This window comes from Ipomoea triloba, chromosome 5 (genome assembly GCF_003576645.1).
Source record: "Ipomoea triloba cultivar NCNSP0323 chromosome 5, ASM357664v1".
NCBI classification, from domain to species: domain Eukaryota; kingdom Viridiplantae; phylum Streptophyta; class Magnoliopsida; order Solanales; family Convolvulaceae; genus Ipomoea; species Ipomoea triloba.
In genome coordinates, this window is record NC_044920.1 from 15,102,009 (window position 1) to 15,115,783 (window position 13,775).

Consider the following 13,775-nt stretch of genomic DNA (forward strand, 5'->3'; position numbering starts at 1 on the left):
CTTTGTCGGCAATGGGCAACCAGATCTAGCGTGAATCGTTCTCTTGCCCAGCATTGGCCTTGCCGCCATTTATTCTCTGCTGTAAAATAGGATAATCGCCACGACCCTTCTTTGTCTGTCTTTTTTTAAAAATAAAAAAAAATTCTTTTTAATAATACAATTCAACTGTTTTTTTTTAATAGTACAAATAATAAAAACTAATGTGATAATTTCCCTTTCAACGCACTTTGACATAACATGACATGGAGGTTTGACTAATGCTGCTAATTTTTGTCTTTAATCTGAAATATTGTCAAGATAAACATATTAAATGCAAAAAAATAAAAAAATAAAAAAAATTAAATAAAGTCATGTAAGTATAATCTGGCCCTACGAAAATTTTGTGTATGCTCGTGGAGTCGTGTATACCTACATACAATAGAAAAATATTAGATGTGATTCCAAAGTTATTCACAATTTTTAGTCTCTACTCCCTTAGTAAACTCTTTTTATAAGATTATTTTTGTCATTTAAAATCGCTATTCATGATTAAAGTTTATTCTCTCCATATGAACATTATTTTAATAGTGATTATTGATTCTAAATAATAAAAATAACCTCATATGTTAATAGAGTTTGACAATTATATGACATTAGGGACTAAATGTGCAACATTTTGAACAATTAAAGGGTTAAAGTTGTTTAAATGAACTTATAGTAACCAAATTTCAAAATGTGAAACAATTCAAGGTGCACAAGTGTCATTTTCCCTAAATAATATGATAAATAATTTTCATGTGAAACCACCTCATGAGTCTCAACCCGTGAAACAGGCCAGATCAAAAGAATTTGGGTCTTATGGTATATGGGCTAAGTAATATAATTTCTTGTAAAGTGTTTATTATAGTTTTGCTATAAAGTATTGCATTTATGCTATACAATATTATATATAAGGCCTAAAGTATTCATTATGTATGCAATTATATTATGCTATGTAAGACTTTATTTCCTGCAAATTGTCTATTATAGTTTTCCTATAAAGTACTACTTTATGCTATAAAGTATTATATATAAGACTGAAAATATTAATGATATATCCGCATATCTATTATATAATTAATTTATTCCCAACAAAATGTGTATTACAGTTGTGCTACAAAGTATTATATATAAGGCTTGAAGTATTGATTTTATCAGCAATTATGTTATGTTATTACTTTATTTTCTGTAAAACTGTCTATTACACAATTTTACTATAAAGTGCTACATTTATATTATAAAGTATTATATATAAGACTTAAAATATTGATTATATTTACAATTTTGCTATGTTATAAATTTATTTTTGCAAATTGTTATAAAATACTCCATTTATGCTATAAATTAAAATATTATATTATGTATAAAAGACTTGAAGTATTAATGTCTGCAATTTTATTATGTTATTATTACTTTATTTCCTACAAATTGTCTATTACAGTTTTGCTATAAAGTATTACATTTATGATATAAAGTATTATATATAAGAATTAAAATATTAATTATATATGTAATTATGTTTCTTTTTTTTTGAACAAATATATGTAATTATGTTATAACACATTTTTATTAAATTTGATCCATTAAATTAATATTCGTAAGACTGTCTCACATAAGACCAATCCTATTTGAATTGTTAGGAATGTAAAATTGACAAGCATTGTAATAGCTTAACCAAATGCACCCTTCTCCATAAAGAATTATTTTCTGTCCTAGCTAGAGCCTAGAGGTAGTTTCACAACTCCTCTAATATATTAAAAAAGTAAAATAAAAAGAATAGAAAACAAGAAAAAGAAGAAGAAATTAAACAGATAAACAACACGAAAAGCAAAAGAGAAAAAAGGGAGAAAATGTCAAAAACGCAAAAGTCAGTTCTCGTCTATAAAGAAAAATAAAAGAAAAAGAAGAAAGATGTACTCCGTGCATATATACATATGAACATTAGAACATATCTAGCTGGCATAATAAGTGAAAGGAAAATTCTTTGCATGTAAATTTGTGCACACTAATGTGAATGAATAAATCTTTAAATCTCACTCGTAGATTACTCAATAATTTTATGAATTAATCAAATAATGACATATATGAATGCTCAAATTTGTATATTAAATTTTGTGCATATAAGAAGATGCAGTTTTGCGTAGGAGTGAGGTGTCAAAATACTGTGGATGTGTGTGTAAGAATAAAACGAAGAGTCTATGACCCCCCGAGTGTCGGTTTCAAAGGAGGGACGTGGAGGTGTGTCAAGTGCGAATACTTTTGATCAATTGAGTCATGTGATGCATCGAGTATGGATGGTGAGTGTGGTGAATGGTAGTTGCGAGGGGTAAAGGATCATAAGGTACACTACTACAGAAAACACATTTAACGTCGCCTAAACAACGTCGGTTTTTAAAAAAACCGACGTAAAAAATTTATCTATATTTATAATTTATTTAAAAAGGGATATGCGACGTCATTTGTTTTTTAAAAAAAATTACGAAAATCATACGACGTCGGTTTGTTACATCGTATTGAATATTTATATTTATATTTTTTAAAAAATATACATTACGGCGTCGGTTCTGCGAAGAACCGACGCCGTAAGGTGTAATTAAAAAAAATAAAAATAAAAATAAATACGTCGGTTCGTTAGTGAACCGACGTCGTATAGTTATTATTATTATTTTTAATCTAATTAACAAGCCGTTTTCACATTTTTAAAAAATTAAATAAAAGGCCTACGGCGTCGGTTGTTTAGAAAACATCAGATATACGCAAACAGCTGATCTGGACCAAACAAAAAAAAACATCACCTTCGTGACGCAAACAGAAGACCACCGCTACGCCAATCGTGACAGCGCACCACCACCGCTTTGCCATTCGCGACAGCGCATCGCCACCGCTCCGCCACCACAACTGCATACCGGACGTCATCGCCGCCTCCCCCGCCACTTCGAGGTTCCCACCGCCTCCCATTGCCGCCTCCCGCCGGTAAATATTATTTTTTTAATATATTTCAAATTTCAAATTATTTGTTAATATATTATTAATTTTAAGAAATTATAATGTATTTTAAGGTTTCTTATGTATCTTAGGTCTTATAAATTAATAATTTTGAATCTTAAGAAACTTTAATGTATTTTATGAATTATTTATAATATATTTCGAATTTTAGGAACTATTATGTAATTTTAGACTATAAATTCATAATTTTGAATTTTAAGAAAATTAGTATGTATTTTTAGGAATTATTTATAATATATTTCGAATTTTAGGAATTATTATGTATTTTAGGCCTTATAAATTCATAATTTCGAATTTTAAGAAATTATTATGTATTTTTAGAAATTATTTATAATATATTTCAAATTTTTGAAACTATTTTGTATTTTATGTCATATAAATTCATAGTTTCGAATTTTAAGAAAATTATTATGTATTTTTGGAATTATTTATAATATATTTTAAATTTTAGGAACTATTATGTATTTTTGGCCATATAAATTCATAATTTCAAATTTTAAGAAAATTATTATGTATTTTTTGAATTATTTATAATATATTTCGAATTTGAGGAACTATTATGTATTTTTGGCCCTATAAATTCATAATTTCGAATTTTAAGAAATTATTATGTATTTTAGGAATTTTTTATAATATATTTCAAATTTTAGGAACTATTATGTATTTTAGGCCCTATAAATTCATAATTACAAATTTTAAGAAATTATTATGTATTTTTAGGAATTATTTATAATATATTACGAATTTTAGGAACTATTATGTATTTTAGGCCCTATAAATTCATAATTTTGAATTTTAAGAAATCTTAATGTATTTTAGAAATTATTTATAATATATTTCAAATTTTAGGAATTATTATGTATTTTAGGCCCTATAAATTCATAATTTTGAATTTTAATAAATTATTATGTATTTTTAGAAATTATTTATAATTTCGAATTATATTAATTTACAAATAAAATTTGTAGGTAATTAGTTAGATTCAGGATTTGTTTACGGACGTGGATAACTCTGTGGTGAGGTAAGATTTTTTCCTATTTTTATTTACGCTTTGGCTTTATATTCTGCATCTGGTGATTAGCCACACCGTGGTCTATGTTTATTTATGCTTTGGCTTTATATATTGCATCTGGTGATTAGCCACACCGTGGTCTATATTTATTTATGCTTTGACTTTATATTCTGCATCCGGTGATTAGCTACACTGTGGTCTATGTTTATTTATGCTTTGGCTATATATTCTGCATCCGGTGATTAGCCACATCGTGGTCTATGTTTATTTATGCTTTGCCTTTATATATTGCATCCAATGATTAGCCACACCGTGGTCTGTGTTTATTTATGCTTGTTTGTTATTATTATAGAATTTGTTGAATTAGTGTTAACTTAAGTTTAATTAGGATTAATATTATTTTAGATTGGCTTGTGATGGATAAAAGTTGGATGAATGCTTCTCGAATTAGTTAAGAATACGATGATGGAGTTAAAAATTTTATTAACTTTGCAAAGAATAACCTTCCGGATAGTAATGAAAGGTTCCTTTGTCCTTGTAAGAAGTGTTGTAATCAGAAAAGGTTATGTGTGAAAGACATATATGATGATCTAATCTGTCATGGGATTAATCCATCTTATACAAAATGGATATGGCATGGTGAAAGCAATGTGGCTACAACATCTAACATGTATGTTGACAACGAAGCAAATGAAGATGATGAGTCTGAAGATCAATTAGATGAAATGTTTCGCGATGTTGGAGAGGAGTTCACCGATCGGTCAAACGAGTTGGATGAATTATTGAATGATTCAAAATTACCTTTGTGGCCGGGTTGTAGTAAATATACCCGATTATCTGTTATATTAAAATTATTCAACTTGAAAGCTGGGAATGGGTGGAGTGACAAGAGCTTTACTACGTTACTTGAGATATTAAAGGATATGCTTCTAGATGATAATGAACTTCCGAAGAGTACATATGATGCCAAGAAGATTTTGTGTCCCATGGGTATGGGATATAAAAAGATACATGTTTGCCCTAACGATTGCATATTGTTTAGGGATGATTACAAAGATTTGCATGCATGTCCAATATGTGGGGCATCTCTTTTCAAAACAAGAGAGAATGTTGCTGGGAAAGTAAGTTTGAAAAGTCCACGAGCTAAAGTTATGTGGTATCTTCCAATTTTCTCAAGATTTAAGCGTATGTTTGCTAATCCAAGGGACGCGAAAAACTTAACATGACATGCAGATAAAAAAATTTCTGATGGCAAGCTTCAACATCCGGCTAATTCTTGTCAATGGACAACATTTGATAATGCATTTCCTGAATTTGGTCAAGAACCGAGAAATCTTAGGCTTGGACTTTGTACTGATGGTATGAACCCTCACGGGAACCTAAGTAGCAAACATAGCTCGTGGCCAGTTATGTTGGTAATTTATAATTTACCTCCTTGGTTGTGTATGAAACGCAAATACATATTATTGTGCTTAATGATTTATGGGCCAAAACAACCAGGAAATGATATAGATGTCTTTTTGGCGCATTTGATTGAAGACTTGAAAAGTTTGTGGGATGAAGGTGTGTTAGTGTTTGACGCATACCGAAAAAAGAGTTTTAAGTTGCATGCAATGCTTTTCTGCACAATCAATGACTTTCCAGCTTATGGAAACCTATCTGGATATAGTGTCAAAGGACATAAGGCATGCCCTATATGTGAAGATAATACATGTTATCATCAACTTGTTCATGGCAAAAAGACAGTCTACATGGGGCATCGAAGATTTCTAGATAAATTTCACCCTTATCGAAGATTAAAAAAAGTTCAATGGGGTACAAGACTATACAGATGCTCCACAACCATTAACTGGGATTCAAGTTTATGAACGCGTAGAGTGTATCAATGTTACTTTTGGTAAGACTCAAAAACTTAAATCTCAAAGAGGTAAGAGATCAAAATCTAATGTTGATGTACCATCAAATGTGAAGAGTCCGTGGAAAAAGAAATCAATATTCTTTGATCTTCCATATTGGAAGACACTAGATGTCAGACATAGTATTGGTGTGATGCATGTTGAGAAAAATATGTGTGATAGTCTTGTTGGAACTCTTTTAGACATAAAAGGTAAGACTAAAGATGGTCTCAATGCTAGATTGGACTTGATTGAAATGGGTATACGACTTACATTAGCTCCACGCAATGGTGATAAGAAGACATATTTGCCTCCAGCTGCTCATACTTTGTCAAGAAAGGAGAGAATCAGTTTTTGTGAATGTTTACGTGGGGTGAAGGTACCACAATGGGACTCATCAAATATCAGTAGACTAGTTAATATCCAAGATTTAAAATTGGTGGGATTGAAGTCTCATGATTGCCATGCCTTAATGCAACAACTATTGCCAGTAGCTGTTAGAGGCATATTGCCTAAAAAGTTGAGATATACCGTCATAAGACTTTGTTTCTTTTCCAATGCAATTTGTGCGAAAGTCATTGATCTAGACAAATTAGATGAATTGCAGAATGGCATTATAGTTACACTAGCTCTTTTGAGTATACGATAATAAACTTCTCCTTCATAACCCCACACGCCACCTTCAAGAGAGCAAAACAAAAACCTCACTTTTGCCCCAAGTTAACCAAAGATTTGTTCATTTCCGGGCTTAGCACCTTTATCTTTCTAGAGTTGAAAAGTGTACACTCCCACTTCGATGCCTCCTTGACTATGGTCCAAACCAAATAGAGGGTGAACATCATGCAAGCATACAATATAGACAATTTTAAAGTATAGAAGAGTTTATTTCTAAAGATATTCAAAATTGAGACTCAATTATTCACTCAAAGCACACATTTTCAAGCTAGACTAAACAAGGTATTAACTTCAAGCACATGCATAGTTCTACGCTAGGCATTACATATTTGATCAAAAGCTTTAAGCACAAAGTGCTTTCCTTTCCACACTTTAGATAAGAACATCGTCCTCGATGTTCACTCTATGAGCACGGTGGGAAAGACATAAGGTCATATCTAGTGCAATGCCCCTTTCCACACTTTAAAAGTGGGCTATGGGCTAAGAAGATCACAAAAATTGCTCATGTTTCCACACTTTAGCAACTAAGCACATAGGCAATCAAAATGTATGGGAGATAAAGAGACTCCCCTTTTCCGATGCTTTACTATTTCTTGCGGGTGCATTTGGCTCATCTCGCCGCATAATCTCCCCTATAAAGCCATAAACTCAATGCATATTCATAATCTTGGATTAGCTATTATTAGAGAGTTGTTACGCAAATTAAGGAACTAAAAAAATGAAATATAAAGCAATAAGGTAGTAAAACCACAAAACAAGAAGAAATTTGGCCTTAAAAGGCCAAAGTTCGCGTCCAAAGCGTTCTGTCCAGACACTTGGACGTGGGATGGACGCGCGTGTAGCCGGGCGTCCAACAGAGAACTCTCTGATTCTGCAGTCTTTGAGGTTAGACGCGCGTCCATGGGTGCGTCCAAGAATTCGCTCTCTGAATCTTTGAAGTCTGAATGTTTTAGGAGGCTGGACGCGCATCCAGCCTGGCATCCAGGCCCTGTTCCTTTCGCTATTTTGGTCTTTTCTTGCTCTTCTTTGGTTCCTTTTGGTTTCACTCCCTAAGGTCTTGGAAAAACACAATTGAATCTAAAGATAAGAAATGAAAAATAAAGTGTGTTGAAAGTAAAAGTACCCTCGGGTTGCCTCCCGAGAAGCGCTACGTTTTACGTCTTTAGCCCGACGCAACTATCGATCCATCATTCAAGCACACTTGGATGGAAACGAGTCCTTTCTCCCCATCCACTCTCTCTTCTAGATATTCCCTCAAGTGTCGGGCATCCATAAACTCTTTTAAGTCCACACATAGCACAATCTCCTCCAAAGGTTGGCAACTATCCATGTCTAAGAGTATGCTATTTTATTCCACCTTCTTCTTTTCTTCATCTTTCCTCTCTTCTTTAAGCTCCACTTCATCATCCACATCTTCACCAATCATATCAACAATTATATTTTCAACACAAGCATCCCTACAATCATCATCACGAAAATCAACACTTGGATCATCACAAAAATCATCGTGCTTTTTAACACCAATTTCATCAATAGATGGTTCAATAAAAGCATCTTCTACATTTTCAATCGTGCAATTAATGTCCCTAGTCATATCAACCACTTCACATTGTGCTTCAAGAATCTTACGAAAATATAATTCATCTTCGTTCTTCTCATCTTCAAAATCCTCATCTCTTTTCGTTTCTTTATATCTATCTTCTTCACTCTCCTTCTCCTCGTCTATGATTTTGCCATGAACTTCCTCAAACAACACATTCTTATTTTCAGTATTTTCTTCTTTGTCCTTAACATCTTCTTCAAGCTCTTCTTCCTCTAGAACATCTATTTTCACTTCCACTTCATCCTCCACAACTTCATCAATATTCTTAACACAAGAACCAATACAATCATCATCACAAATATCCCCAAAAGTAGGAACACAAATATCATCACAAGTATCACCACAATGATCATCGCAAATAGCGCCCCAAGTTTGAACACCATTATTACCAAGAGTAGTGATACCACAACTAGAATGGAGAGTCTTACCACAATGTGTTGGTTCAAAGGTACCACCATGAGGTTGTTCATTATCCAACCCTACTTCCACCTCCTCATCTTTCTTTACTTCAAATTCATTTCTATATCCCTCGTATTGATTTTCCTTCTCTTGGCCTTGCAACTCTTCACTAACGGGGATCTCTAACTCACTCTCCCTTATATCTTCAATGACCTCCTCTAAGGGCACTTTGAAACTCACTTGTTCCCTACGGTTATGTCCACCTTAATCGACCCTTGGAGTCACTCTAATATCCTCTTCCATGCTATCATCCGGCACAATGTTAATTCCCAAACGCCTCGCCAATGCCCAAGTTTCCTCACTCAATCCATACTTTCCTTGAGACTTGGCATTGCACATTTGGTTAACTTCTTCATCCTCCTTACGATGCTTGCCCCTACATTCACATGAGAATTTAGCCTTACATTTATTGCAATAAGAGTACTTATGGCATTGATACCTATAGTGAGGGCCTTTACGAGCATGACAATTCACTTGCAATTTCATATCTTCAAACATGTGCTCCTCAATGGTTTTGTAGGGGTCATTTGGGTCTCTTGGTTTGGGTTCCAACCAATGCTCATACATGTGCTCAATAATGGACTTCCTCTTTGGTGGGACGTAGTCACCATCCTCATCATGGTGGCTAGAGGAGTAAGATTGAGAATTGTAGCTTTGGTGAGATGCACTCCTTCTATCCCCCCCGATGCTCATAGTAGTAGTTCTCTTGATCAAGATATTCATCCTCATAATCATCCCGGTAATACCTAGGTGTTTGGTATTCCCTTAAATGATCATAAGAGATGTCTCTCCGCAGTGGTTGGGCCCTCCTTGAATGTTCATAGTCATGACCATAATAAGATCTTTGGTATCTCCCCGATGGGTTATCATAGAATAATCCTCTTTGAGGTGGTGGTGGATCTCTCCTTGAGTAGTGGCAAACACCATATTCCATATCATCATATTGAGCTCTTGATGATTTCCTTTGTGGTGGATCATCATACTCATATGCCTCATCATCATGTGTCCTTAGTGATGGCCTTCTTGGTTGATATTGTGCTATATAGTCCTCACCATCTTCATAACCATAGGGGGTTAGAAAGTTGAGCATTGTAACCTCCCCGTGTTTGCCTATATCCTCCTTGGTCTTCATAGTAATCCTCTTGTGGATATCTTGCTTGAGAATACATCATAGAGGATAAACCTACAATCACAAAGACATGATAGTGTTTTGCAACTAGAAGTAGTTGCTCACAAGGTAAGCTCCGTGTGAAGAAACAAGTAAATGCAATAAACAAAAACAAGTAAACGAGTGGACTAGACTCTCTAACTTAGAAGCCTACTCATGCCAATCTCAAAGTGGACTTGCTTACACAAAATCGATGCCTCCCCCAGCAACGGAGCCATTTGAAAAGAGCGGTCCTTATGTGCGTGATGTGATCGATGTGTGCGGTGTATAGTGGTGAGTGAAGAGTGTCGTCCTCTAGGAAGGCTAAGGGAATTGGCAAGCAAGTGGATTAAGCACAAGGGCTAAAAGTGTTTGAAAGCTAGTCCGGAGTATGTGTATGAGTGAATCATGCTAAGAACAAAACAATTAATGCAAAAGAATAGGAAACAATTAAAGGGAAAGGGGATTCGAATCAACTCATCAAGCATGTTCACCCTCGATTTCCTATGATCCTAGGACTTGGCAACGCTCATTGGACACGATTGAGACAAGATCACTAGTGCCAATGCCACTCTCGTGGACAATGGCCTTTCTCCCATGCCTTAGCCTTATTCTCATAATAGCTAGGCTAGAAGAGGCAATTCATCAAACATTTGATGTGCCTCTTGCCTTCCAATCTCCCTTTTCTCAAAGGTGAGAAGGAAATGTGAATGGTGAGGGCTTGGTACACTCCCTACTCTCGTAGGTGAGTATCCCTACCCTAATCCTCTAGTGCAATCGGATCCTTGTTGGCATAGAGTCAATACAATCATCCCAATCCACAATCAATCATCAAACAAGCATTGTCTAAGCCTAGGTTTAAGAACTTTAGAACTCAAGGGAAATTATGCAAGACTAACTGATTCAAATCCTCAAAAGATCTAGCTACTCATGACAAAATTGAAATAAAAAAGCAATTAAATTAACAAAGCAATAGATTCAAATCAACAATTAGGAATTGAAATTCAAGAATAGAAAATGAAACTTAGCTTGAAATTGGAGTAGAATCCTTGAGTAATCTTGTTCAATACAATCTTGAAATGTAAATTCCTCTCTAAATCTAGCTATGGAACATGATCTTGGAGTGCAATTGAGCTATGGAATGGAGAGAATTTGAGAGCTAAAACCTAGAGAGAGAAAGTGTTTCTAGTGAGAGCCAAAAGTTCTTTTTAAAATGGTTCCTTCATCCCTTTTTAAAAGTGAATAACCGCCACTTTACGCGATGGACGCCTGGCTGGAAGCGCGTCCAGGAGGGTGTCCAAGGCGTGCCTCGCGTTCTGCTTTGGAAACTTCAGAGGGATAGATTTTGGATGCCACCTTGGACGCGCGTCCAAGGCAGGCCTGTGTTCTGTCTTGAAAACTTCAGAGAGGGAATTTTTTGGACGCCGGCCTGGACGCGCATCCATGGGCGCGTCTAAGGCCTATTTCGTCCTCCAACTTTGGCTTGTGAATTCTTCTCCGAAATATCGCCATTTTCTGTCTTTAAGCACTTCTTTTTACCTACAAAACAATCGGTGAAGTGTAGAACGGGGTATGATGACAATATAAAGCATTCTAATGCAATTTAGGATTAAATCACTCATCAAAGCCATGATTTATGCACTAAATGATCCAAGAATAACCTTATGAAGTTGGCATCTTTTGCACTTATCACTTAGGAGTAATAAAGTTATAAATTTTTAGATATGATCTTATGAGGAAATCTCAGGATTTCTTTTTTGATATTTGAAAATATTTCCTAATCTCCATCATAATTCCCAAAATTACCCTTCCTTTTATATATATTCCTTTATTTTTTGTATAAAAACTCTTTTCCCTCACTTTTTGTTTTTTACCGTCCCCTTCAATCTTGTCTCCACACCTTTTCCTGGTGCGCTTCTTTTCCATAATCTCTTAATTAATTATTATTTTTTAAAAAAACCCTAGCTAAGGCCCTAAGTGGCCTAGGCGGCGGTCGAGGCACTGCTTTAGCTATAGACGGCCTCAGCCTTTTTTTTTTTTATAAGTGTCTCTTTGTTTGCTGGCAGGTTGGTTCCCCTTTGCTCACTAACCAGGTTAGTTTTTTGATTTCTCAATGGACGTGATAAATTCAATTGATGTTGATGAACTCCCTTCTTCTGATGATGATGAGGAGGAATATTCACCTCATGATGATGATGATGATGACCATTCCTCTCTTTCTAAGAATTTCCCCCATATTCCATATGATCTTGACCCTCCTTCGCTTGATTCTCCAGTGCGGACAACTCGGTGGAGAGGCTTGCATCCCTGCAACCAGCTAGGCTAGCACCGTCGCAGCCTGTTGAATGACTTGCGCCATCGCTTGGAGGTCCACCACCTAGATGGGAGCACAGCTCTGTTGAATGACAGGAGCATTCTCTTGGAGGGAAGCGTGGCCTCCGTCACGGTTGTTGTTGAGTTGGCTATAAAGATCACCCTCGCGGCGATCTCCCACACAGTTACTGTTGAGTTGTTCTCGAAGATCACCCGAGACGTGGCCATTGTTCACCTGACGGGAACCATGTGAGCTGCTAGATCCAGATCATGTCATTCTCAGTGATAAGCTAACGTTTTTTTAGTGTGTAAAGCGTGCCTGAGATTTGATCTCTGCTCTCAATGAAAGCACCAATGATGGTAATATTGTTACCGGATAATATTGAGATCAGTGAATAACAATAGTTTTGTACAATGAGTAATCAGTTCAGTACAATAGTCTTTTTGTGTCTTCCCCCTTCTAACAACAAGGTTCATTTTTATACTTATGAGTGCAACGACTCTTCTACGAATGTAACGGATGCTTAATGTCTATACTAAGTGTGGGTAATAATGACAAGGAACAGTTGGAGTAACTCATCTTCAATATGTCTCTCTTGTGTAACGAGTGGCCATTTGACTTCCCCACGTTTGCTCGTCTGCCTGCAATTCGGGTTAGTACCACTTGTGGTTCCGGGTTGGGTGCTTACCCAATTACCTTGCCAACTTCTTCACTTAACATACTTAAATAAAATGACCCAACTTACCTTGATGCAGCCATGATTGACTACCATTCTGGGCAGTTAAGCTGTGACCGTTATTCTGACCTACAACCAGCAATGGTTCTGACTGAGCTCTGCACCCTTGCACTACTACAGTGTATGTTCGTACCGGAAGGACCTGTGGGGAGATTAACTTCTCACGACTCTTAATCACTGGTTGTCCACCCAATGTAGTTCCATAGGCCTATGGTATTTTGACAATGTTTGTAGCTACACCACAAGTCTCCTCCAATGGCCCTCCTCCAATGGTTGTGCCACCACCCTAGTTGCTGGTCTTGTTGCATTTGCAACCACAGAAGAAACGATTCCTAGGGCATAGTTAGCTTCACCATACTCCTTACCCATTCGGGATAATGGGTTGCGTTTGCCGAGAAGAGGCTCTGGTCGTCAAAGGCAAATCAACATTTTGAGTAGTACCTAGCAGTCCCGGCATTGAAATGAGACTATCTGTAGCGTCACAATTTCAATCGGAAATCTGGAGCACCAAAAATTTTCCATGTTGCGATAATTGGGATACTTCTACCGAATTGCTTTTGGTTTCGAACATGGCAATGTTGATCTTGAGCAGTCTAAGCTTGAAGCAGTTCTGACAATGGCTTTTGGAATTCTCGCTTTCGCTTTTAGCTCTAGCATTCGAATTCCGTTATTCCCCTATTCTTTACCTCTCTTAACACACTGATTTCAGAAAAAATTAATTAGTGGGAGGAATTGAGCATGAAGGTGGGCTTGTACATACGTGTCGTAGTGCGGCGGCGAAAGCTTCATAATCATAATTTCCTTGTAGATTTTCTTCATTAAACTAATTTGGGTGTTCTTCTTTTCTTTTCAAGATTAGTTTACCCGTGGTTTGAGTACACAAGGAAAATATTCATTCAATTCAACGGAA

The 13,775-nt window shown here is 35.7% G+C and overlaps 1 protein-coding gene across 1 annotated transcript; it reads left to right on the plus strand.

Moving 5' to 3' along the window:
* Nucleotides 1–4,704: 4,704 nt before the first annotated feature.
* LOC116020298 lies at nt 4,705–6,580 on the plus strand. The gene is made up of 5 exons (XM_031260782.1): nt 4,705–5,157; nt 5,293–5,395; nt 5,537–5,599; nt 5,681–5,749; nt 5,868–6,580. The coding sequence occupies exons 1-5, from the start codon at nt 4,705–4,707 to the stop codon at nt 6,578–6,580; spliced, it is 1,401 nt and encodes a 466-aa protein (XP_031116642.1).
* Nucleotides 6,581–13,775: the final 7,195 nt, after the last annotated feature.